This window comes from Micropterus dolomieu, linkage group LG16, assembly GCF_021292245.1.
Source record: "Micropterus dolomieu isolate WLL.071019.BEF.003 ecotype Adirondacks linkage group LG16, ASM2129224v1, whole genome shotgun sequence".
Taxonomy (NCBI): Eukaryota; Metazoa; Chordata; class Actinopteri; order Centrarchiformes; family Centrarchidae; genus Micropterus; species Micropterus dolomieu.
Genome location: NC_060165.1, coordinates 13,449,794 through 13,476,605, shown reverse-complemented (window position 1 = coordinate 13,476,605; position 26,812 = coordinate 13,449,794). Strand labels below are relative to the sequence as shown.

The window sequence follows — 26,812 nt, the reverse complement described above, 5'->3', positions numbered from 1 at the left end:
TAAAAAAAGACTGTGGCGGGCCGCCATAGTCTCGTTAATTAATGGGAAACTCTATCATAGTGCACAATAATATTGTTTTAAATTAACGCTAGTTTAAGTTGTTACCTGTTAAAATTGGGAAAGCAAAAAAAAACAAAAGAAAAGTTTTTGGAGTAGTCTGGGGGAAAGTAAAACACAGGAGATGGAAGTGACAAAAGAGGGAGTGGAGGGAAATGAGAGATGTAATGGTCCATGGATGGATGAGAATATTTCATCCAGAGGAAAGAGTGATTTTGCATTTGGAGAGGGAGCGAGCATGGAGGAAACTGAAAGGACAGGGAGGTGAAGTACATTTGTCCTTGTGCCTTGGCCTGATGCATATAAATGATTGCTTTTCTTGCAAATAATTATAATGCATCATGCAAAAAACATGGGTATGTAATTGGAGGGACAGAGCCGTGTTGCTTTTGAAAATTCCAATGAAACGAGAGAGGAGGAGGAGGATGAACTCACTGTGGTCTGATGCAAATGCGTGATAGTTACCCATGCAAATGATCTACGGGCTGATATACATGTGACAAACATGTGAGCAAAACAAGTGTTTAGCGTTAGGAGAGGAAGGAGAGTGGAAACTTAGTGTTGAGTCATTAGGAAACATTGCAAACTAAAAGTATTCATCAGGCTCCTACATTCACCAGGGTACCCGCGGGGTCTTAAAAATATTAAAAAACTCTTAAATTTCAAATTCCTAAAATAAGCCCTTAAAAGTCTTAATCTCTAAATTTCGTTTACCAAAGTCTTAATTTTTTTCTTGTCCTTTCGTAGGATTTAATTAATGCCGTAACGTCATAAATGAATACTTTGTGTGTGTGACACGTAATAATATACTGCGTTTGGTGTGACTCTGATGGTATATGGCAGTACAGGTAACGTTATTGTTTACGTCAATGTTCAGCTTCTCTGCGCGAATCAGTCAGTTTTTAGAAAAGAATAGAAAACGTCTCTGACGTGCTACTAACGTTAGCTCGACGACTCAGAATGGGCAAGTGTCTGAAATTCAGAAAGCCAGAGATACGAACAAGTTGGCAGACGAGGCTGAGGGTAGTGGCGCTGGGGTTAGCACAACAAGCTGATCGGCGTGCGAGCCGGTGTTGTGGCGAGTTTTGCCTGCCTGCTGAGAATTGCATCCACCTCCAAATAATGCGTTTAAACGCTATAAAATTCTTTGTGGGCTTCATCAATGGTGATAAATGATTCGAAGTATATATTTTAGGAATTAATTTTAATACACTTAGTAGAAGTACCATTCCTTGACTTTCAGTAAATATAGCCTATGTGGTGATAACGCTGTTTGATCAATGACCATAGCAAAGTGTCTAGACAAGAACCTAAAGAGGTGGATGCATAATTCGGCAGATCAAATTTTGTAGGCTACCTGCTGAGATTTGCATTACCTGTTTTCTCAGCATAAATTACCGTTAGCACCCACTAGGTGCATGCAATTCTCGGCAGGCAGGCAGAATTCGGCACAACACCTGTCACACTGGCGAGCGCTAATAGAACAGCAGAGCTGGAAGACCCGCTGCAGGTTACTGGTCAGTTGATGTTACAACAGCAACAGAGAGACAGGTGTGTATGAGACGAGGACCGCGACACACAGACACGGCGCATCTGGCGCATCTGGGTAAACTTACATCACCCAGATGCGCCGATCACGAGAACGAGGGAAAATCAAACCGGAGCCCGACTCCTTATCCCCGCTGCTTTCAAGCCAATACTATATAATATTATTTTTCAAGCAGCCTTTAGATGCTTTAGAAAAACAGAACAGGATGCATAATCACTGAAGCAATTGGCATATTATATTACTTTACCTTATCTAGCCAAGGTGTAACTAATTGTAACAACTCATACCACACAATTTGTTTGTATTTTTGATTTCACCCCTTAAGAGTTCTTAGTGCACAAATGTTGGATTCATTTCACAGGTGTCATTTACACTGTGGATACTGGGGACATGTCTCCATCACTTTTTTTAAAGCATATGTTCTGAAAAATGGCTTGCAACAAGAAATGTTAAAAAAAAACAAATGAAAATACTTTGAGAAAGGTTTATTTGCACAATAAAAAAACATGCAATGCAATTTAAAGATAAAAGAAACAAATGTGCTTTTTTCAAAAAAGTTTAAGCTAAAAAAATCTGAATCACTTTATTTAAATAAGACAATTCTACCATAAATTGGTGCATAAAATGTCTCCAGAATGCAGGAAATTAAGTGTTTAGTGCTCAAAATTTCCTAGAGGACCCCCAGACCCTCATTTAAATATATTTCAGCATTGAATGTGTAATCAAATAGTGTTAAAATATCTTCTTGTCTTGTTCTCATGAACCCAATATTGTGAATTGTTCATGTAAGCTAAGAGTACCGTCACACCTCTAATCTGAACCCTTATGTCCCCACCACTTTTCAACACAAAGTGACGTCCTTGATTCATTTTATCTTATCAAAGTACAAACACACCCCAAAATAGCTATAATGTGTTAAATATGAATGTATTATAATAAAATGTTTTATTAAATTCATGTAACTTCGTAAATAATTTTCTCGGGCTTAAAATTAATACAGATTTTCCATTAAACGGCAGTGAAGTTGGTATTATATTTGGTATTGGTATTATATATTTCATCCTAGGTGGTCTTAAAAAGGTCTTAAAAAGTCTTAAATTTAACTTTGAGAATCTTGGGGGTGCCCTGATTCACATATGTACAGTAAATGTAGCATGAAGGGGGGAAACCTCAGAGAGCTAACCAGATGGTTGGAGCTTCTTGGAAATCCTCCAATAGGAACATTCCTACTGGTTTATGACCTATCACGCACTCACACAGGGCGTAGAGCACAAAATTGATCCCAAATATTTAAATAACTTTATCCCACATTCGGGGTGCAAACTCAAATCAAGACTGAACAAAGGAAACCAAATCCACCATTATGCATCTGACTCCAGGCTTACTTCATCTGCTTTCCTGTTTAACATTTGAACCCAATTTGGATGTGATAATGATGTGAATATGCAGGCCTTTAAAATGCAGACAAAAACAACACAAGTGAAAACCACACGTGCACACGCAGCTTAAGACACTGATTATTATTCTGTTAGCTTTGAGCGGCCAGGTGCCGCAGAGCAGTTTTGGCCCCCGTTGTCGCATTCAGTTTTTCTTCCAGCTTCCCAAATTTCTCTGGACAGTTTGGAATTGGGCCCCCTGGACCTTTTAGCAAACACATAGAGGATTTTATGTTACCATCCTCTGCCAATATCATTTCTCAACTTTTCTGGCAGTGATGCTGATATAAAAGCTATTTGATGGATTACTCCCATTACTTTAGCTTAGTTTAGCAGGTAGTTTATGGCTTATGTGGACAGGAAAGATGAAAGAGAGGGCGTGTCATAAAATATTTAGACACTAGAATATATATATATATATATATATATATATATATATATATATATATTTATAGCTTTGGATGTAAACAAATAAAGTTTATACTCCTATGAATTCAGACAGAAGATTGCACTCAAAGGAGTAAAGCAGTAGAAATAAAATAAGTGAAACAGTATACTGTGAGTCATAAGATTGCAGATGCATGGGTTTAAGCTCAGAGCTCTGTGGCGCGCAGACAATCGTCAAAGGTCATGAGACGATGTAAACAAAATATGCAGCGTACAGCCTGTAAAAAAGGCTTTCGCTTGAGTGCACATGCTTTGCTGCCGGAGTTTGCTGTGGATTCCCATCACTTGAGGTCTACTGTGAGATCATAGGATTGCAAATGCATGGATTTAAGCTGAGAGCTTTGTGGCGCACAGACACAAGTCAAAGGTCATGTGACTATTGCAACCTGTTTACACCTCAGTAAACATAATATGTAGTGTACAGGCCCATAAAAACTTTTTCCATGAAGGCAGATGCTTTGCTGCTGGAGTTTGCTGTGGATTCCCATCACTGGAGGTCAGCTCTTTTACTGGCAGCTGCAGCAATGGAAGTAAAGAAAATGGATTTATCTACGAGCCTGTAAAAAGTATTGAAAAATGCAAACATACAAAAGACCTATGCAGGGCGAAAAGAATTACTTTTACTGAGTTTGATCCATTTTTAACGTGTTAGTCAGCAGTTTAGTTCAGTCTTACAAGTGTCTTTGTTGGATGTGCGCCGGTGTGTGCACATGCTGGTGTGCGCACATGCTGGTGTGCATGCGCCTACACGGGTATGCTTACACTTTTATCCTTTGTGTTTGAGTTATCTTTCATCTGTGTCATGATTCAGTAGAGGCTGTGAAACCTTACTGGCAAGTGTGTGTGTGTGTGTGTGTGTGTGTGTGTGTGTGTGTGAAAGGTATGTAAGGTCCTGATCAAGTCAAGCTGGTGTGATAGCTGATAGGTCTGTGACAGAGCCACAATGGCTTCCAGACAGCTTAAACAGGGATTAAACCCTTTCTCCAGCTCCCAACCCTGCTGCTCCCATGAGGGAACTCTATTTCTCATTCGCCATCTTTTACTCTTGCTCTCTCTCTCCTTCATTCCCCAGATGATGATTTAGACTCTGCTCCCCGACATCCAGTAATCCCTCCATGAAAAGACGTCCATACTTTGGAGAAACCTTAAATGCTATCTAGTGATTAATTCATAGCTTTTTATTTAATGAATTTACTGATCTTTACATTATATTGGCCCTACGGGATTTCATTATGGCGCTGTATTGCATAGAATAGTAAATCAGATAGTCTTGCAGAATCATCTTAATGGCACTAACAGACAGCGTGTCCTGAATATGTTCCACTCTATATATTAAATATCAGCTGCACTTGTGTGACCTGCCAGGGAATACAGTTGCAGCATGTGGGGTCGACAATGGTGTTTAATGCTTTTATAGCATATAGCTGGTACTTCTTGTGGCCTAACCAGTTCTTTATTCTTTTCTTTTTTTGAAGTAGCACCATTCTAAACAACTTCTCTGTGTCGTTCTCAAAGTGTTTTTGTCGCGTTTAGCTTTTATTTAAGGGAAATAAGGGGAAAGAGGGAAGGAACGACATGCAGAAAAGTTCCCTGGTTAGACTTGACCTCGGGATGTTGAGCTTATATGGTCAGCAACTTAGAGAGGCCACCAGGATGCACCATTTTATTGAGGAATGTGTGCATTTTTTGGACATAATCTAAGTGGCTAAATGAATACAGGCCCATTTGTCCCTTTCCTCTAAGCTCTTACTTAGATAAATGTTTTAAGACGAGGTTATTGAGACAGTTAAATATGTTTGAGTCATACTCTTAGAGGTATTGTATGCAAATATTAATTGTTATGATTAATGATTTTTTTTCAACCTTCTTTCAAATTTTTGTAGTCCAAATGCTAGTGATGCAAAGACATCTTTGGAGCTCAGTGTGCAATTATCCTCTCTTCTAAATAGACCACTGCCATTACAAGTGCCTAATTTTTGGTGTGCATTACTATATTGTTACTTCCAAACACTTGATGCCAGAATTTATTTACAACTATATAAAGAAATTAATTATTTGTCTTTCTGCTTTCAAGCTGATGCTAAATTAAGTGGCGATTGTTAATTTGTCTATAGCACACAGGATAGATATAAATTTAGTATATATAAATAATGTATGATGCAAATTAGCGACAACATAAATGGCATAAATGGTTAAAAAAAACATGCAAAAGGTTCCTACGTACGGATTAAATATGCACAAATGGCATTGGGAGAATGCTTACGCTATCTCGGCTGCAGTCTGAATGCATCTTAACTTTGTGAACTCCAAGCAAACTTTTTTGGTCACGATTGGTGAAACACAATTACAAGTTATGAAGACATACAGGAATCTAATTTGTCACAAAAATAAGGAAACAATCCCCTTTAAATAATAAGAGAAGTCAAAACTGTGTTTGTTCTGTTGGCATGTGTGTCAATGTCATCAGTTCAGATGTATGGTATGATATTTGGACACTCTGTATTGAAACTAAACAAAGAATTATTGGGAATGAGATTTTCAAAACTTTGCAACTTTGTCACCTGGGAGTGTTTAGAAATACTGTTTGTAGATGATGCATTGACTTTGATGTTGTATTGTGTGTGTGTGTGTGTGTGTGTGTGTGCGTGTGTGCGTGCAGGCAGATGAAGGACCAGTCAAAGAAGGTGGCCAACATGAAACACAAGGAGCAGGTGGAGAAGAGCAAGAATGCCCAGATGATGGAGGATGCCAAGAAGAGAGAGGACAATCTGAACGAAAGCTCCCAGCAGATAAAGGTTTGAAAGAAGGAGGAAGAGGAGGTGGAGGGAGGAGGTAGAGGAGGAAGCTGGGAGTTAGTGGGTGAGGGTGATGGGGGTGGGAGGGGTGAAAAAAGTAAGACAGAAAAAGTTTCCCTCCTTCTCTCTGTCCTACCTTGAATATTGTCTGCTATCACAACAATGCTTCATCATAACGTGACAATTGTGACAGGGAGCAGCCTGAGGCAATGTCAAACACACTCACTCACACACACACACACACACACACACACACACACACACACACACACGTGCGCACGATGCAGCTCTCGCTCAGGGAGTGTTGGGGGGTGGGGGGGGCTGAAGAGGATGATTGACAGGGAGAACAGACAGAAGATGGAGAGGAGAGGGAGAGGAGAGGAGAGGAGGAAAAATGGTTGGAGAAATGAGGGGGAGAAAAGAGGTGAGGAAGAGAGGTGATTATGGAAGACATGAGGGGCCCACGCACTAAACCATGTAGTGGATGATGTGGATTTTCAAATGCCTCCTGTGGTGTGAGCGCATCTCCTAATTGTCTGCTGGGGTGTCAAGGGACCACAAGATGAACAGCCAGATGCGGGGTGATGATTGTGACTGTGGTTTTCATCATATTTCAGTCAGTCAGTCAGTTTTTTTTTTCACCTCTATATCTCTACCTTTAATTTCATTTATTCACCCCTAATTTCCCTTAAACTCTCCCTGACTTCCTCTTTCCTTTTTTTCCCTTATCCATCCACTTTTTCCTCCTCCCCCTCTTCTTCCAGTAATCGTTAACCTCAGTGGTCTCTCTGATTAGAGGCAGATGAAAACACTCTTTCTGTGTGTGTTTGTGTGTGTGTGTGTGTGTGTGTGTGTGAATAAGCTCCCTCTGGCTAAGATTGATTTTTTGGTTTCAGGAGTTTGGAAGTTGTCATTTATGTGTATGAGTGTGGTTAGGAGATGAGCTGATAGCTATGTGAGTCAATCGGGCTTTTGAGACCGCAGTGGTTACAACCATGACTAGTGTGCGTGTCAACCGTAAGCCATTCTGCATAGTTTAACCAGCACTGAAGGCTGAAAATGGAATGCGAGCATAGATCAGGCCGTAAATTTAATTCAATACAATAAGAAGATTTAATCCAATTAAAGTCCATCTCAGTCTGCATAGTTAGACACCAAGTAATGTTGGATCTGGAGCAGGATTCAGATGCACAGCACATGTCCTGGAGGTTTGTTCATGGGCCACTGTAATATCTCATCCTTTCCCTCCCACTCCGTCTGCATCAGTTATTCATTCAACTCCAATTTAAGCTGGAAAGTCAATTGCCTGGCTGGAGGAAAATAGGTCTTTATTGGGAATTGGAGGGGAAGTTCATGTAGTGACTTTACTTAGAAACAGCTTCACGTGTGATTGGGAATTCCTGGGAGTCCTCAGAGGCAGAATAAGTTCAGATTGTCTAATTTGCAAGTCTTTTGCAGCTTATTCCAGTCACTGGGAGCAGCAAACTGGAATGAGGAGTGTCCAAGGTTTCCTGACACGGGACGTGTTAAGCAGGATGTGACAGGGAAAATTGATGTTACAGGAAACTGATTTGATTTAGTAATACACAGTCTGTCAGATATACGAAGGATGTTAGATTAAGGAAAGTTTTATAATGTATATGATAGATTTTCTGGATGCTGTATGCTTAAATTAAATAATCCTTTTTAGACACAATAAAACCATTTGAATACCCAGAAAACTAACAATATATTATATTATGTCATACTGGGTATTACAAGTATCTAGGGCTGCAATTTACTATTATGTTTGTTCAATGAAATGTCAGAAAATCACAGTCACAATTCCCCAGACCTAAAGCAAGTTAACTTTGTCACTAAGAGCATTTTAACATGCCAATGTTAGCATTTAACTAGAAGCACCGCTGTGCCTAAGGAGAGCCTCACAGAGCTGCATGGTTGTAGTGCAATAATAAACGCTGGATTAATCAACTGATGGTCTCAGCGCTGGAACAGTTTATTGAAGGAGCAGGAACCGCTCACTCTCTTTACATTGCAAACTTTCTCTCTGTAGGACGCCCTACGTCAGAAGGAGGAGCGCATTGAGGAGCTGGAGGAGGCGTTGAGGGAAAGCGTTCAGATCACAGCGGAGAGGGAGGTGGTGCTTGCCCAGGAGGAGCAGGCACGCACACAGTCCGATAAACAGGTACTGTTTCTCTCAGTAGCAAATACACATACACAGAAGTGTGTTGCTGCATGTCTAAGGAGAATCCCTACCCCCAACCAGTAACTGTGCGACCCAAACCTTTCCTTAGACTCAACCCCTATCAGTTACAGTATCTCACAAAAGTGTGTATGTTTCCCTGTGTGTCTGTCTAAATGTCCGGCAAAGGAAAAAATGTAAGAAATCCCAAGAAGCGAAATTATGTGAACAAAAAAATACGTAATCTCACAAAACTGAGTACACCCCTCACATTTTTCTAAATATTTCATTATGTCTTTTCATGTGACAACACTGAAGAAATGACACTTTGCTACAATGTAAAGTAGTGAGTGTACAGCTTGTGTAACAGTGTAAATTTGCTGTCCACTCAAAATAACCCATCACACAGCCATTAATGTCGCTGGCAACGAAAGTTAGTACACCCCTAAGTGAAAATGTCCACACTGGGATGAAAATGTCAATATTTTGTGTGGCCACCACTATTTTCCAGCACTGCCTTAACCCTCTTGGGCATGGAGATCACCAGGGCTTCACAGGTTGCCACTGGAGCGCAAGGTTTCTAACATCCACCAGCTCCGTGACATCCATGGACATCCATAACGACATCACGGAGCTGGTGGATGTTAGAGACCTTTCGCTCCTCCATCTTCTGTTTGAGGATGCCCCACAGATGCTCAATAGGGTTTAGAGACATGCTTGGCCAGTCCATCACCTTTACCCTCAGCTTCTATAGCAAGGCAGTGGTTGTCTTGGAGGTGTGTTTGGGGTTGTTATCATGTTGGAATACTGCCCTGTGGCCCAGTCTCCGAAGTGAGGGGATCATGTTCTGCTTCAATAGTCACAGTACGTGTTGGCATTCACGGTTCCCTCAATGAACTGTAGCTCCCAAGTGCCGGCAGAACTCATGTAGCCCCAGACCACGACACCCCCACCACCATGCTTGACTGTGGGCAAGACACACTTGTCTTTGTACTCCTCACCTGGTTGCCACCGCACACGCTCAAAACCATCTGAACCAAATAAGTTTATCTTGGTCTCATCAGACCACAGGACATGGTTCCAGTAATCCATGTCCTTAGTCTGCTTGTCTTCAGCAGACTGTTTGCGGGCTTTCTTGTCAGAATCAGAATCAGAATCAGCTTTGTTTACTAGGTATGTGTACACATACAAAGAATTTGACTCTGGATTGTACAATGCTCATGATTTGCTTACTTATACAATAATACAATAACAATACAGTAGTGAGAACACATGTATATACACTATAAATAAAACAGACAGATTGAGACAATAGTGCAGTAGTGCCATGAGCAGAGGAGTACTCCAGGAGTAAATTGGTATCACCATTATTGTTATTATTATGTACATGTCGGAGGTGGATGTGATATACAGGTGCACATACACATGCAAGCATACATGTACACAGTGTGATGAGTGCAAAGAATGCTGGAATAAATAAGTATTATGTGCGGTGTAATGTACATGAGGTAGGTGGTTTTGGTATACAGTATATACAATATGACAATATGAACAGTATGAAAAGCTTTGAAATGGAGAACGATGAATAAATAAATGGTAATTGGTAGCCAGTCAGCAGGAATTATTGGACAGGAATTGTTCCTGACATTGTGAGTCAGAGTTAGCTGTTCATCAGAGTGATGGCTTGTGGGAAGAAACTGTTGCTGACTGTTGGTTTTGGCGTACAGTGCTCTGTAGCGCCTACGAGAGGGGAGAAGCTGGAACAAGTTGTGTCCAGGGTGAGATGGATCTGCAGTGATGTTTCTTGCCCATTTCCTGACTCTGGAAATGTCCTGAATGGAGGGCAGGTTGGCACCGATGATCTTTTCTGCAGTCCTGACTGTCCGTTGTAGTCTGCTTCTGTCCTTTTTGGTGGCAGATCCAATCCAGACAGTGATGGACGTGCAGAGGACAAATTGGATGATGGCTGTGTAGAAGTGGATCAGCAGCTCCTTAGGCAGGTTGAGATTCCTGAGCTGGTGCAGGACGTACATCCTCTGCTGGGCCTTCTTGATGATAGTGTCAGTGTTGGGCTCCTGGGATATAGTGGATCCCAGAAACCTGAAGAATACCACAGCAGACACAGGACTGTTGAGTATGGTGATGGGGTCAGAGTGGGGGGGCTCCTCCTGAAGTCAACGGTCATCTCCACAGTGTTGAGCATGTTAAGCTCCAGGTTGTTCTGGCCGCACCAGAGAACCAGCTGATCAACCTCCTGTCTGTAGGCCGACTGATCACCGTCCCGGATGAGGCTGCTGACCGTTGTGTCGTCAGCGAACTTCAGGAGTTTGACAGATGGGCCACCTGAGGTGCAGTCGTTGGTGTAGAGAGAGATAAGCAGTGGGGAGAGCACACACCCCTGGGGGGCGCCAGTCCTAATAGTCCGGGTGCTGGATGTGATGTCCCCAGTCTCACCTGCTGACACCTGTCAGTCAGGAAGTTTGTGATCCACTTACAGTTGGAGACTGGCACAGTGAGCTGGGTAAGTTTGGTGCTGAGGATGTCCAGGATGATGGTGTTGAACGCCGAGCTGAAGTCCACGAACAGGATCCTTGCATATGTCCCTGGACAGTCGAGGTGTTGCAGGATGTAATGCAGTCCCAAGTTGACTGCATCATCTTTAGAAGAGGATTCCTTCTGGGACGACAGCCATGCAGACCAATTTGATGCAGTGGGCAGCGTATGGTCTGAGCACTGACAGGCTGACCCCCCACCCCTTCAACCTCTACAGCAATGCTGGCAGCACTCATACGTCTATTTCCCAAAGACAACCTCTGGATATGACACTGAGCACGTACACTCAACTTCTTTGGTCGACCATGGCGAGGCCTGTTCTGAGTGGAACCTGTCCTGTTGAACTGCTGTATGGTCTTGGCGACCGTGCTGCAGCTCAGTTTTAAGGGTCTTGGCAATCTTCTTATAGCCTTGGCCATCTTTATGTAGAGCAACAATTCTTCTTTCTCAGATCCTAAGAGAGTTCTTTGCCATGAGGTGCCATGTTGAACTTCCAGTGACCAGTATGAGGGAGTGTGAGAGCAATAACACCAAATTTAACACACCTGCTCCCCATTCACACCTGAGACCTTGTAACACTAACGAGTCACATGACACCGAGGAGGGAAAATGGCTAATTGGGCCCAATTTGGACATTTTCACTCAGGGGTGTACTCACTGTTGTTTCCAGCGATTTAGACATTTATGGCTATGTGATGTGTTATTTCGAGGGGTCAGCAAATTTACACTTCTTTACAAGCCGTACAGTCAGTACATTACATTGTAGCAAAGTGTCATTTCTTCAGTGTTGTCACATGAAAAGGTATGATTAAATATTTACAAAAATGTAGGGGGTGTACTCACTTTTGTGGGATATTGTATATTTGTATATTGTATATTTTTTTGTTCACATAATTTCACTTCTCGGATTTTCTTACATTTTTCTGCCTTTGCGGGACATTTAGACAGACACACAGGGAAACACACACAGACAAACATCTTTTAACATAAATACTCTTTCTGACATACCTATGCCAAAAGTGGCTCATGGCAGCGGTAACACACATGCCCTGTGCCAGCTGAGCTCATTCAGGTGGGGCTGTGTGTATGTGTTTGCCCAGTCACTCATTTGGAGGAGAGGCAGATACATCCCTATTTAAAGAGCTTGTATTTTGTCCACTTTAGCCGCCAACACACAAACAGCTTTTTCTTAAAAGGAGCACAAGCCGACCACTCCAATTTGTAATCTCTTTTATCTATATTGAGACAGTAGGAAAGCTCATATCGGTGAAGGGAAGGGAAGGGTTTAGTGGATTCAGCCTATGACCAGTGAGTATGTGTGTGTCATTCCCTTGGGTACCAGTGACTTAACGAGGCCATAGAGATGGGAAATGTTCTTCAGAGCCTGGATAGGTTTTGACAAGTGGGAAAAAACAGCATGGGCTGTAAGGATGAAAACTGCCCTGAGAAAACATGGCACGCTGTAGCTGTTGGCAAAACGGCTGGACACCATTGTTATTACTGCCTCTAAATGTTGGCCGTCCTCTCTGGCCTTTACGTACCAGGCTACTTCTGGACAGACACATAAAGACAGGCATGCAAAAACACATTTTATTGCTTACACCCTCGTCCATGGTTAATGTTAATGGCTGCCGCAGCAGAATAAGTTCCAGATAGACAGCAAAGCAAATGGATGTAAGAAGATGATGGACAGACAGAGGCAAATTGTTGATGGTTGTTTTGTCATTGCCATGATGAGTTATGCTCACTTAGCAAAGATTTAACTAGGTTTACAAAACAAATGTTTCAGGTCATGTGCGGACCTGTACCATTCATACTCACAAAATTTTATTTCCAATTCTAGTCAAGATCCTGAAGTTTCAAAGATGCCAAGTTCTACTTTTGATGTAATGATGCAACCAAAAAGAAATAGCATTTCAGAGGATATTTGACTAAATACATAATTTGTATAGTTTATCAAAAAAGATCTATTTGATAATTTATCACATTTTGTGAAATGTTATCATGTTACAATAATAACCACGTGGCTAAGGTTAGAGAATGACTGCGGTCATGGTTAAAAGAACAGCAACGTTGACTTGTGATAGGAATCAGGAAACAAACTTGGTCTCCGTGTTTAAGTCAGAGATTTTGTTGACATGTCCATCCTTTGTGACCTCCACCCTATGTTAACTTTGTAGCTCTATAATAATGTCACCTGACTTCTCTTTTGCTACTGAAGGATAAAAGTCATAACTAGTACAGCCGCTAGAGGGCTTTGTTACTTGGACGTCAATAGAGGACAGCCTCACATAGCCAGTTTCCACCGCAGTGACTTTTCTGGGCGCCCAGGAACCATGTCAGGAACCTAACCTGCATTTAGACTGAAGGAGCAAAGGTCTAAATTTAGTACCTTGGCCATAGTATCTGGTCCCAAAAAAAGTCCCCGCTCGGGGGGTATTACTTTCTGATGGCACAGAATCTCTTGGGGCGACGAAACTGATGGGTCACACACAAACCTTCTTCTCAGTTCTCAGAAAAGTAAGATGAAGAGAGAGACTGTGTGCGAATGAGCTAAGTGCACAAGCAAACAAGAGAGCAGAAGTGGTGATAAAAAAGAGCAAAGCAAGTGAACAAGGGAAACTAAATTTTATTTGCTATTTGCTTCATGTAGCCTATGAAAGCAGAAATAGATAACCATGAAACACATTAAGAAGACTGGATTGGAGACAAGCGCTCCTGGAGCTTCCAGTCTCCATTTCCAGTTGTTCTTTTTCCATTAAAAAGAACAACAGTCGTGTGTTGTTGTGTGTTTTTGTCTCTTACGTCACAAATGCTGCCATCATTTTTTAATCCATTATCAGACTAATTTGCCTAATCGGTATGGTTCTTCAGATCCCGTGGGAACACAAACAAGAATACACCAAAGGGACCTTTAGTTCAGTTTTTAGTTTATGTGATTCTATAGTTCCTGGAACAAATTAGTTGATACAGTAGTAACCTGTGGCTTAATTACAATTCCACAAAACAAAGACACATTTGCAGAGAAGATTCGGTTCCTCTATGTCTAGTATGGTGACCAAACGTCCCAAAAAATGAATCCGGTTTGTCCCGAAAATTAGACTTAACACGACTTTTGATTATAGCCTAATTAAACATTTAATACTGATCGTTGTGTAGTTCTCAGGCTCCAGCAGGGGTTGCAGGTTATCTGTAAATTGTGTCACCAGCGTTGTTATAGCCACAAAGTAACACTCGTGCCCTTTTCCCCTTTTTGTTTTCTTGTGGTTAGTGGAAGTTACAGTTGCGAGGACAGGTCGCTTCAGGCAGCTACGGCGGAGAGAGCTGACACGCGCATTGCGCAGACAGATGTGACACTGCACTGATGACATGAATAAAATAAATGTAAAAATTAGGTAAAAGATCATGACTTACCTACATATCCACAGTTGTGTTTTTCCTAATAACAGACAGGTGACTTCATGAACAAAAGTAATTAATTCTAGCATTGTGTTTTGATTTTGAAGTGTGTTAGTGTTCATTGACACTGAATGTACCGGTAGCCAGCCCCCCCCCCCAATCCCGAAATCTAGTCACCCCTAGGCCTAAGGCTTTGGGTTTTCTCAAAATACAAAGGTAGGAACAAGTAACACAGAAAGATGGAAAATAAATCATGTTTAATCAACATGCTTATCCTACTGAAGTTGACTGTGGTTTAATTTGTTTACAGTGATTGTGCAAAGCTGTCACATTTCATTTGGCAGCAATATATTGAAATACTTGAAAATGCTACAAAGTGGCAGCTTTAATTAGACATAACTGAGGCCATTTAGGCCAGGACAGGGTGCTGGAGAGTGTCCTCGCGTTAAAATGCTTCAGTGAAGAAGGAAGGAGAAGAAACGTCAGCGTGTGGTGAATGAGTGGAGATGGCAGCCAAACAGTCACCTCACCCAATATCAACAACACTAACTCAGCCTTACAGCACAGACACACATGCACGCACAGGCAGGATAGTAACACACAAGACAGCGTCCCTCATACATTCACACATTCCTCCCAACACACACACACACACACACACACGGCGGAAAGAAGTGCTAACTGCTATTTAAACAGCAGCAGCACAACATTGCATTCAGCAGGAGCCAGATGGACGCGACTTTGGTTTTCTAACTGGAAACGTGTCTCTATATACATGAGTAAATTGTAAATAAATATTTTTGTGTTCCTGTTTTACAACTGCGTCACTGCAATTAACCTTTCACATAATGATTTATAAAATGATGACAGAGGGAGAGACAATTTCCTCCCTTAATGAGGACGGCCTGTTCAAAGGCACATATTATAGTGTTGGCGCGCACATACACATGCGCCAAACCAGGCAGATTTACACACACACCCTGACTATATAGGTAGACATACACGCACACACACCTTTAGTTTGTTGACAACCCGTGTGTGTGTGTGTGTGTGTGTGTGTGTGTGTGTGTGTGTGTGTGTGTGTGTGTATCTGGCAAAATCGGTTGACCAAGACCACATGAAAATATACTAAACCTTCTCTGCTAGACATGAGTCACTACTGTATGTGTGATCACTGAAGAAAGGTGTGTGTGTGTGTGTGTGTGTGTGACAAAAATGAGTCAACAGTATGACACACTCCATCTGTCTCTTCAGAGACGAAACTAAAGACAGACGCTTTCTTCTCCACCTTTCCGTCTTTTATTAACCAGACAATTTTCATTTTTGAACTCAGTGAACCTTTGTCTTTCTTTCTTTCTTCTTAAAATCAAGTTCTTACCCTCTAAAACACACAAATACACACATTCGGAAGACTGAAGGGGTTGCTGTCCTCCTCCCCTCCAGCCCCTTCTTTTCCAGCCGGGCCTTGTCACTCCTCACCCCTCCTTGCATCCCTCCATCTACATCTCTGATGTCGGCCAAAGGTCTTTCCCTCTTCCTTTCCCCTCCATGTCTTCCTTTTTCTGTCCTTATTCTACAGTCATCTGTCTCCTCCTTTTCTCTGGTCCTTTCCTCTCCTCTCCTCTCCTCCTCCTCTTGCGGTCTTGTCTGAATTGCATTTTTAACACTGCCTGTGTTTCTGACTGCTCAGCATTTTGCACTGTCTGCACTTTCTTGTATCTTTTTATCTCTCTCATGTGCTTTGCATTTGTTTCTTTTGCTTTCTCTATCTCCCCTTTTGCTGTACAGTTTATCTTAAACATTTTTACAGCTTTTCTCTTTCTCCTCTCCTTTTCTCTGCTTTTCCTCCCTGCGTGTTTAATCGTATCCACCCTCTCTCTTCTCCTCTTTATAACCATTGTTTGTGCCTTTGATTTTTTTCTCCTCTATTGTCCTCTATATGTCTTCTATTACACCTCTCTCCTGCTTTCATACTCTTTTCTCCCTCCTTCCCTCTGCCTGTTGATTGTATCCCTCGTTCCCTCCCTAAATCCACCATTGCTCTTTCCCTTTTTCTGTGCTCATTTTCTTTTGTTCCTTCTGTTGTATTTCTTTCTCATTCCCGTCCCTCACCGTCACCATCCCCTTCTCATTCACTGTTTTCTCTTTCCTGTCCCTGTCTTTCTCTCTCTCTCCCTCTCTCTCTCTATCGCTCTGCTCTTTTTGTATGCAGCTCTCTCACATCCCAATGCATGAGTTCACCACAGCCGGCTTTAGGTGGTCAAAGGTAACAAACAATCATCACAAACCTCACTCACCAGTCTTTTATCGTATAATTCATTCATCTTTCATTCATGTCTTCAACATTCAACTTTTTCTCATTCCACTCACTCCACTCACATTTTTCACATTTTTGTTTTAATGTACTGCAGCATAGGAAGTTGATCACAAATCCTCTTTTACTGTTCCATCTCCCATCAGCCCTATGCATTTTTTCTAAAAGGAGTAAAAATCCAGTTGTATAACAATATTTGTTACAACAACAACAGAGAAAGACCATGAACCGCCCATGAAGGCCCATGGAGATAGAAGAAAGGAGAGAATCACTAGTCTAGATGCTAAAAGTGGTGGAGGAAAGCCAGAAAGTATCACATGGGATCTGAAGATCACAGTGATGATGGAGGAGGTGGTGGTGGGGCAGGATTGGCAGGGGAAATGACAGAGCTGCAGTGAATTTGAATATGAAAGAGCAGCACCCAACCACTTGTTGGTTCAAAGAACACTGAGGGAAAATATATTGACCAGATATGACGTAATAATTTGTAAATGAGAGGAACTGGCATTGTGGGAAAGAAGTGATGGAGAAGACTTGTGAGATAATTAGTAAAAAATCATAGACATTTATTGGATTTTTTTTCTGTCGATCCCTGCTTCTGTCTGAACAGGAGCTTCTTTCAGTTTCAGCTCATCTTCGGGGTTTTTACTTTTTTTAATTTCTGCTAATGCTGTCTATTTTTTATAAAACATGTGACTGTCATTCTCTCTCAGTCTTAATCCTTTTTCTTCTGCCTTTTGTCTCATGTTGCTGCTCTCCTTTCTTTCTACTTCAACTCTTCAGATACACAGGGAATATATCACTGGAAAAGTGAGAAAGAAGTATCCAAAAAGAAAATGGTTGTATGTTTTTGTGTGTGCTGCTATATTTGTGTGGGTACATCTGTTCAGTGGTCTGCACATGTGTGTTTGTGGTGGCAGGCCAGATTGTCATCACGCTGTGAGAAATACAGTGACCTTGACAGTCCGACTTCAGACATTAAACTGACAAACTGATATATTTACCCAGAGAGAGACTTAGATAGAATATATATAAGACAAGAGAAAGGGAAACAACGTAAAGAGAAAAAGAAAACACAGAGAAGAAAAGTGACACGTTTGATGTTCTGCAATCGAGCATCTCATGTGAAAACAGGGAAATGATTTTATAACATTTCAAAAGCACAGCTGCTGTCACATGCACACACACAGACTGAAGGACAAAGGAACGCTTAGAAACAAAGGCTGAAATCTGTGGAAAGCAAAAGCAAATGAAAAAGTTGAAGGTTAAAATTAATTATAAATATCACATTGAGACAGAGAATTTGGAAAAAACAGAAGCCATGTTTGAAATGTGTTAAAGTGTGTGTGTGTGTGTGTGTGTGTGTGTGTGTGTGTGTGTGTGTGTGTGTGTGTGTGTGTGTGTGTGTGTGTGTGTCAGGTGGAAGACCTGCTGGTTGCCATGGAGAAGGTGAAACAGGAACTGGAGGTGATGAAAGCCAAGCTGTCATCAACTCAACTTTCACTGGCTGAGAAGGAAGGTCACCTGACCGCTCTGCGGGCAGAGAGGCGGAAGCACCTGGAGGAGGTCCTGGAGATGAAGTAAGTAATAAAAAAACACACAAATTTTATTAACGCACCACTGACAAACACACAGTAAAAATGTATTTCTATTAGTGATGCACAGATCGGCTCTGATGTTATCCAAATCTGCATGTACGCACCCTGAATACTTTTTTTTTCGATTAAGAGACCCACACCCACACGGAAATTTCACCCCATCTCTGCTGGTCTCTGTAGGTTTATATCATGTGTGAGAGTGTCTCAGTGTATGAGTGTTTTCTTTAATGATTAGAGAGGCTGAGGACAACCATTTCCGTGCATGCAGTAATGTCACAGCAAACATTGTGGGACATTTAAGCAGCAAAACTAAACTAAAACTTTTAGTTTATCAGGAGGATAACTACTTTTCTCCAAACAATTTCCCTGTATGAACCTGGACTGTGTGTGAGACCTTTTGATGTGTAAAAGAACACACATCATTATTTAACATAAGATCCTGACTGATCTGTCGGTGTGTTGGGAGATTTAAATAACCAATGAAGTTACACTGCTGTGTCTTAGTAAGGAGACGCTTCACCCTATTTAACCCACCTGCCATTAATCAGAATGTTAATTTTTATGACCCCGTGTGCCCGATCCCGATAACTGCAATCCATTCCATCCATTCCATACGCGCAGGTCGAGTATTTAATATCAACAAAGTCACCTGTGACCTGGGATGATGCGGGGCGTAGCTTATATAAGCCCACGTCATCAGGAAAAATGTCCCTTGATTCTTCTTGCAGATCCGCAAATGCAAGTTGAATTGAAGGAAGGAAGGATGAGAGAATAGCCGTCATATTGTCGCTTGAAGCCCTGCAACCGCATGGTTGGAGCTACGGTTTCGTCCTCCAAGGGCTGCGATTAATTAGTACGGCTGCACTCCTAAACCTGCTGTTAGATCGGTGTTTTTGCCAGCTGTTGGCTCTCCGGTAGACTTAAAAGCTACATATGGGTGATTTTTTTTTTTGATTATTAAGTAAAGGAGAGTTATTTAATTTGAGTTAAAATAAAAGACAGACTCTCTCTGATATGTGACTCTAAGTGATTTCACTTATGGGTACAGTTTACGTTTATTGTGAAAAGGAGGAGTTATTTTGCAGCACGTACCTTGAGATCCTCGGGCAGAGGTCTGTTGTCTGTTCCAGAGTCTCGACTGAAAACTAAAGGGGACAGAGCGTTTGCTGTCAGGGCCCCGAGGCTCTGGAACAGCCTGCCCGAGGAAATCAGGTCGGCCGAGTCAGTGAACTAAGTCAGTGAAGTCCCTTCTTAAAACATACTTTTATAGGAGAGCTTTTCCCGATCTTATTTGACTGTATTTTATCCCTTTTATTTTATTGTATTTTACTAATTTTATATTAATTTTTCATGCTCTTATCTTGTTTTTTTTGTATTATTCTTTACACTTGTTAAAGCACTTTGTAACTTGTTTTTGAAAAGTGCTCTACAAATAAGGATTATTATTATTATTATTTTCATGTGCCTTCAATAACAAGGCAAGGACATAGGAGCTCACTTTGATCTGTTATTTTGGGTGTTTTCGCTCCTAGATAACAGTTATTGTTGTGAAAAAATATATATAAAAGCTGCAAAAATATGCAGGGTCCCACCATATTAGGGACACATGTTTGTCGCTCCTGCATGGCTCCGCTGCTGGATGCAGATGGCCATGATGAATCCCCCATGTGCCTCGCTGTTACTCATTCCCGTGGCATAAAACTGCATGAATTGCAGTTTTATGCCACGGGAACTGAAGCTAGCTCGGCTAGCGGAAGTGGAAGGACTGCAGCTTGAAGGCCAGTTGCCTTCATCTGGCCTTCTGTGGCCTCACAGGTGCGGAGTAGACATAGTCGCCCCCCACTTTCAGGTGCCCCCCCTAGAAAGAAAGCCAAGAAGGTGGATGGTTTGGCGGCCAAGGTAGACACACTAGCCTCAGAATTTGCTGAGATTAAGGGGTTCCTCCTTAACCTTCAGCCAGGCAGGGGGGCTGCAACCAGTGTGGACTGCCCAGCCGGGGGCTCCACCCCTCATGGATGGGATGACGATGCCCTGTCTACGAGGGCTTCCTGCAGCCAGTTTTGCGAGGACAGACCTGGGCAGGGAGAAGTAGAGGCTTCCACCCGTGCTTCTGACACCGGTTCCCAGCATTTGTGGAGCGGGTCCTGAGCAGGCTCAGAGGCTGCCCATGCCACAATTAAGCCAGTGGTCCGTATGGCACTGGCACGCTTGGGCTTGGATGAAGCACCAACTGCAGGTACCACAGCTAGTGCATTCTTTAGGTATCTCCCACCGGAGGCGGGTTTTTCTGTGCCACCTTCCCAGCCATACATTGAGGAGCTCCACAAATGCTGGCCAGACCCCAAGGCTTTTTCTCACCACACAACTGACTGCAGGGCCTTGGCTGCCATGCAGAATGCCAGCAGTTACGGACTGAGCCAGATGCCGGCTGTGGAGCCAGTTATCGCGTCCCTCATTGTGTCACCCACTGAAGTGTTGAGACCGGGCCGTATTGGGAACTCTTTTTCCAACCTGATATTAGCTCTGTCCCAGTCTCTACAATCCTCTGGCGTGGATGCTTCTGTCCACAGCCTCAGTGATGCAGCTTTGCAGGTGTTTGCCCTTATGACTAGAGAGCTTGGTAGGCTAATGGCAACACTTACCTTGGCTCATCGCCAGGTCTGGCTGGCCCAATCCCTTCTTTTGGAGCCAGGCAGGAGGGCCCTGCGCACTCTCCCTGTAGTACCAGGGGAGCTGTTCGGCCCTACAGCGCAGCAGGCTTTGGAGTGGGGAATCCAGGCTAACTAAACTAGGCAGCAGTTTGCTAGCCTTCAGGGGCCTACACCCCTACTGAGACAGGGTTTCACAGGGTTATGGCTTCGCAATCCTTCAAGCGGTCAGATCACCGCCGTCAGGCGCCAACACGGTTTGCGCCTCAGATGCAGAAGGGTCGGGGCTCGGGCTGCCGGCACCCCAGGGATCCGAAGGGTCGGGGGAGCAGACCCTGAGGGCCTGCGGCCGGCTGTCGGACCCTACCCCACCACCCGACTACAGACCCTTGGGTGGTGGCCATACTTTCCCACGGGTACAATCTTCAGTTCCGACGCCAGCCCCCAGTTTTCAGTGGGATCAGGCTGACCACAGTCACCAATTCCACAAAGTCTCAGGAAATGAGACAAGAAATATCAACCCTCCTGGAAAAGGAGGCCATCGAAATAATAGATCTTTGGACACAGCAAGGTGGGTTTTACTCAGTTTATTTTCTGATTCCAAAAAAAGAGGGTGGGTTTCGCCCTATACTGGACTTACGGGGGCTAAACAAATTTCTGAAAGAGTTGCCTTTCTACATGCTGCGTACAACAGATGTGCTCCACGCCGTGGCGGCGCAAAGTTGGTTCACGTCCATCGATCTGAAGGATGCATATTTTCATGTCCCGATAGCGATACATCACAGGCAGTATCTTCGCTTTGCATTCGGGGGCATGGCCTATCAGTTCAAGGTGCTCCCATTTGGGCTTTCCCTAGCTCCAACGGTCTTCACGAGGTGCATGCCGACGCGTCGCCCACAGGGTGGGGGGCAGTGTGGCAGCACAGGACAGTGTGTGGCCTCTGGACGAGCCAGGAAAGGATGAAGCACATAAATGTGCTCGAGCTCCGGGCTATCAGTTTGGCGCTGTACGAGTTCCTGCCGTATTTGAGAGGCAGGCATGTTCTTGTTCGATCTGACAACACGTCGGCTATCTACCATGTAAAAATCGGCAAGGGGGCACCAGGTCGGCCACGTCGCTGCAGGTGGCACGGCAACTCCTGGTATGGGCTTTCCCCCGCTTGGCCAGCCTCAAGGCCATGTATTTGCCGGGGCCACAGAAGAGGTGACTACATCTCCTGCCAGACGCCAGGTAGAGGAAATATGGGGCAAATATGGCACGGCAGAAGTGGACCTGTTTGCCTCAGAGTCCACAACCCACTGCTCCCTTTGGTTTTCACTGGGGGAGGAAACGAGTCCATTGGGACAGGATGCCCTGGCACACCCATGGCCAGATTGTCTCCTCTATGCATTTCCTCCATTCCCACTTATAACAGTGACGTTGCACAGGGTGCAGCAGAGCAACCACAGGCTCCTGTTGGTGGCCCCGAACTGGCCAGGGAGACTCTGGTTTCCAGTGATGCACAAGCTTCTAGACTGGGTCCCTTGGTGCCTTCCGAGGAGGCAAGACCTGCTGTCGCAGCTGGGGGGCCGCATCTGGCATCCGAGCCCGGAACGCCTGCAGCTATGGGTGTGGCCCTTGAGGGGCCTGACCCGCTCCTCGAGTTGTGTGACCAGGCCGTGATCCAAACCATTAGGGACTCCAGAGCACCTTCCACCAGGGAACTTTATGCCAACAGGTGGAAGACTTTTTTGGCGTGGTGTAGAGCTCAAAAAGTAGCTCCTGAAAAGTCTTCTGTGCCGATAGTACTGCGTTTTTTGCAGTCTTTGCTAGAGAAGAAGCTCTCCGCTTCAACCCTTAGGGTTTACGTGGCAATTTCCGCCAGTCATACTAGAGTGGATAACCAGACGGTGGGGTCTCACATCCTGGTGACCTGGTTCCTTAAAGGAGCCCAGCGACGGAACCCCCCACAAGCTATCATGGTCCCCTCTTGGGACCTACCTTCGGTACTGGAATCCCTTCGTCTCCCTCCTTTTGAGCCTCTGGAGCAGTCGGAACTAAAGTGGTTGTCAGTGAAGGTTGCGTTTCTTCTGGCAATGGCATCAGCGAAGCGAGTGAGTGAGCTTCATGCCTTGTCGGTGAGTGAAGCATGCATGCGCTGGAACTCTGATGGCACAGGAGTGGCACTTTGGCCTAACCCATCATTCCTCCCTAAGAGGCTGGCTCCAGCCCACTTTAATCAGGTCATTCGGCTAGCAGCCTATGAGTCCTCATGCCCACGGGTTCCTGAAGCTGAGTCAGCAGAACTGCTCTGCCCAGTGAGGGCCTTGAGGCATTACAAGCAGGCAACTGCTGGCTTTCGCCACTCTGATAGCCTGTTTGTCTGCTATGGGGGCCATAGGAAAGGGCACGCCCTGTCTAAACAAAGGCTTTCCAGGTGGGTTGTTACGGTTATCGAGGGAGCGTACCTGTCAAAGGGACAACCTTTGCCTCTTAACAATCGGGGCCACTCTACCAGGAGTGTCTCCACTTCATGGGCAGCTCTGCGGGGGGTGCCTCTGAGTGAGATTTGCACTGCAGCCACCTGGGCTACACCATGCACCTTTGCCCGTTTTTATAGGGTCAATGTCGCTGCCCCCCATGCAGTAGCAGCAGCTGTCTTGCGGGAACCCTCTGACTGTTCCCGGTAAGGTGGGATTCCTCGTGACGTTGGTAGTAGTCATCCAGTGTTAAGCACTGCGTCTGTCGGTCATCCAGAATTCATAGAACCATAGTTGCATACGTATCTCTCGTTTTCTATCCTTTTATGCAGATGTACACAACTTCATATGCACACAAATTTGGTCAAAAAGAGTTAATTCATCCAAATTGCATCACAACATATTTTTCCTCTTAACCACAGCAATCCTTTGCCATGCATAGTTTTACATGCTCAGGTTTTGTTTGTGCTTCTCAAAGCATCAATAAAAAATTTTCTGAATAATTCACAGCCCTTGCTGTGGACAGTCATTGGAACCTTCTGCATGAGTGGTTTCTATGGACATTGTGAAACTTTTTTCCCCATGAAATTGGGTTTCCGTGTAAACTGTGTATAACCTCCACAAACGAGGAAGCTACACACTTCAGTGCCACCTTTAAAGTCTTCGGAAGTATTTGACACACTGGAGGAGTATTTTTTTAAATGGTCCCAAGGTTTAGAGGTATCCTGGACGCATAAAGGTGTGGCTACCCACTCTTCCCATTCCCAAGCAAGGCCAGACACAAAGGAAATACAGTTTAGCAGTTTTGATTATGTTCAGAGATGACTAGTGCCCAAAACACTAAAACTAAAACTATCCTAAAACTTCCCTAAACCAAAAACAAAAATTAAAGAAAAGACAAAGCTCTAAACTAGGCTTTTAATACCAAAAACAGGAGAAAAAAGGGTGCAAACAAAAAGGACTTCTCACTCCTATTAACTGCTAGTAGTTGAAACAAGAAAATCTATGTACACAGCCGACAAAAATGGCTAAGGCCAACAAAACAAGGTTGTCATAGACAAAAATCAGAATAACAAAGTTAAGCTACTCACAAAGTCTAATGTGTTCATTACACAGGTTCTCTACTCACAATGAAAAAAAGACAATACACACAGTACACAGGCTCAGGTTGGGAATGGCAGAGAAAGTTCCTGTCAGATGTGGCTTAAATGGCTGCTGTCATCCAGGCGTCCAATCAGGATGCAGCAATCAGCGCTGCAGGACCAATCCAGGGTGCCCACCTGTTCTCCATTACCTGCATACACTAACACACACTCTAAGGGAGGAGAACAGCTGACAGTCCAGGTAGAGACATAAACAAATAACAAAATATGACCCCAGGGTCATAAAGGGTGGTTATTCTATTATTGCTCTGATGTGCTGTGCTGCGTGCAGGTGATCATGCAACGATACAGTATAGTGATGAATTCAGATGCTTAAGGAAGCAGGTGGCCAAAAACAAACAAAGCAGCTCTTCTTATGAGCGATATAATGAAAGCTTTGCTTTTAAAGTAATGATATTGTACTTGGTGTATTTTGCACTGCATTGTTTTGAACACCTGATCATGGTGCTTGTGGAAAAGTCAGAGGAAGTTATTACAATTCATCCTGAGGGGAATATGAACGTGTATTACCTTTCATGGAAATCTACCCAATAGTTGTTATAGATATTTCAGTCTGAACCAAAGACCAACAGACTGATACTGCTAGCCATAGAGTCATGCCCTATCATGGCTAAAATTAAAATATGAAACATTGGAGCTATCTGTTTGACAAAAAAGGTATTTACTTTCCTGTACTGTTTAACCTACACTTTCTGTACTTGCCTCTTCGCACACAAGGCAACACATACAGTACAAAGTTTCCAACCAGTTGTCAGCTACATCAATTTCAGACACGACCTTTAACACTTTCCCTGAAATTAGAAACTCTTATGATATCGCCAGTAGTTTCCCATGTCGCTTTAGTGTTTCAGGAAGGTGGTCACTGGTCACATTGACATGATCTTCACCCCACACCTCATCAGCTTTCTCTTTCCTCTTACTTCCTGTCTTTACCTCTCTCCCCCTTTCTTCTTTTATCGCCCCTCTCTTTCTCTGTGCACTTTAAAGCCATAGAAGCATGTAGTTTGTTAATGCAATAACCATGTACCGCTGTCTAGCTCTTCATATGATTGATGACATACACAGATACACCGCACACACTCATGCACACACTCAGTGTAAATTTTTAATGTAATTATAATAGATGGGTTTGCTTTTTAAGTGTAGCTAAGAGGAGTCCAGGAGTCCAATGATTCCATGTGTTTTCGGCTGTTTTACATCCTCACTGAGACCTTACAACAAGGTCTAATTTAGTGGAACGACGCTTTGGGCTGAAATGAAAGCCAAGGATAATGTCCGAGTTAGCATGTCCTGCCTGTTTAAACACGCTGTGGGACTATCTTTTACTGTGGCATTATGGGAAAATGAGGGCATGCGCTGTGATTTAGTTTTCCTGCACTCTGCGTCCTCTGCGTTTTCTACTTTCTCTCAACTTTGCATTTCTTTGTTTTTGAGAGAGAGACAAAGCGAAGTGTGTGTGTGTGTGTGTGTGTGTGTGTGTGTGTGTCCAGCAGCATGTCCATTCACAGCCCAGGTGAGCGAGTTATTGGCCATTTTATCGCCGTGGTAATGACCCATGTGATTATTGTAGGCATCAGCGCTTCAGAATGCAGGACCTGGTTTTGGTTTGTGAATTTGTGTGAGCGAGCACGTGTGCAAGCACACTGTGATTTATTTATTGATGTCTGACTCGTCCAACGGTCCTTTTAAGAAAATACAGCCACCATGATGAATATTTATGTAACAGGCACACACACAAGTGGACACACACATAATAATAATAATAATAATAATCCTTATTTGTAGAGCACTTTTCAAAAACAAGTTACAAAGTGCTTTAACAAGTGTAAAGAATAATACAAAAAAAAGATAAGAGCATGAAAATTTAATATAAAATTAGTAAAATACAATAAAATAAAAGGGATAAAATAAAGTCAAATAAGATCGGGAAAAGCTCTCCTATAAAAGTATGTTTTAAGAAGGGACTTAAAAGAGTTCACTGACTCAGCCGACCTGATTTCCTCGGGCAGGCTGTTCCAGAGCCTCGGGGCCCTGACAGCAAACGCTCTGTCCCCTTTAGTTTTCAGTCGAGACTCTGGAACAGACAACAGACCTCTGCCCGAGGATCTCAAGGTACGTGCTGGTGCGTATGGGACTAAAAGGTCAGAAATATAACAAGGCGAGAGGCCATGAAGAGCTTTAAAAGTGATCAATAGAATTTTAAAGTCAATTC

General features: G+C 43.3%; 1 protein-coding gene across 3 annotated transcripts in view; it reads left to right on the top strand.

Annotated features, from left to right (window-relative positions):
* LOC123984680 (ELKS/Rab6-interacting/CAST family member 1-like) overlaps positions 1–26,812 on the top strand; it is a 150,338-nt gene that overhangs the window by 58,439 nt on the left and 65,087 nt on the right. For all 3 annotated transcript variants that reach the window (XM_046071720.1, XM_046071718.1, XM_046071719.1), the window contains 3 exons: positions 6,149–6,284; positions 8,338–8,469; positions 18,152–18,312. In XM_046071720.1, coding sequence (XP_045927676.1) covers positions 6,149–6,284; positions 8,338–8,469; positions 18,152–18,312 — 429 coding nt within the window. The remainder of the gene's footprint in view (positions 1–6,148; positions 6,285–8,337; positions 8,470–18,151; positions 18,313–26,812) is intronic.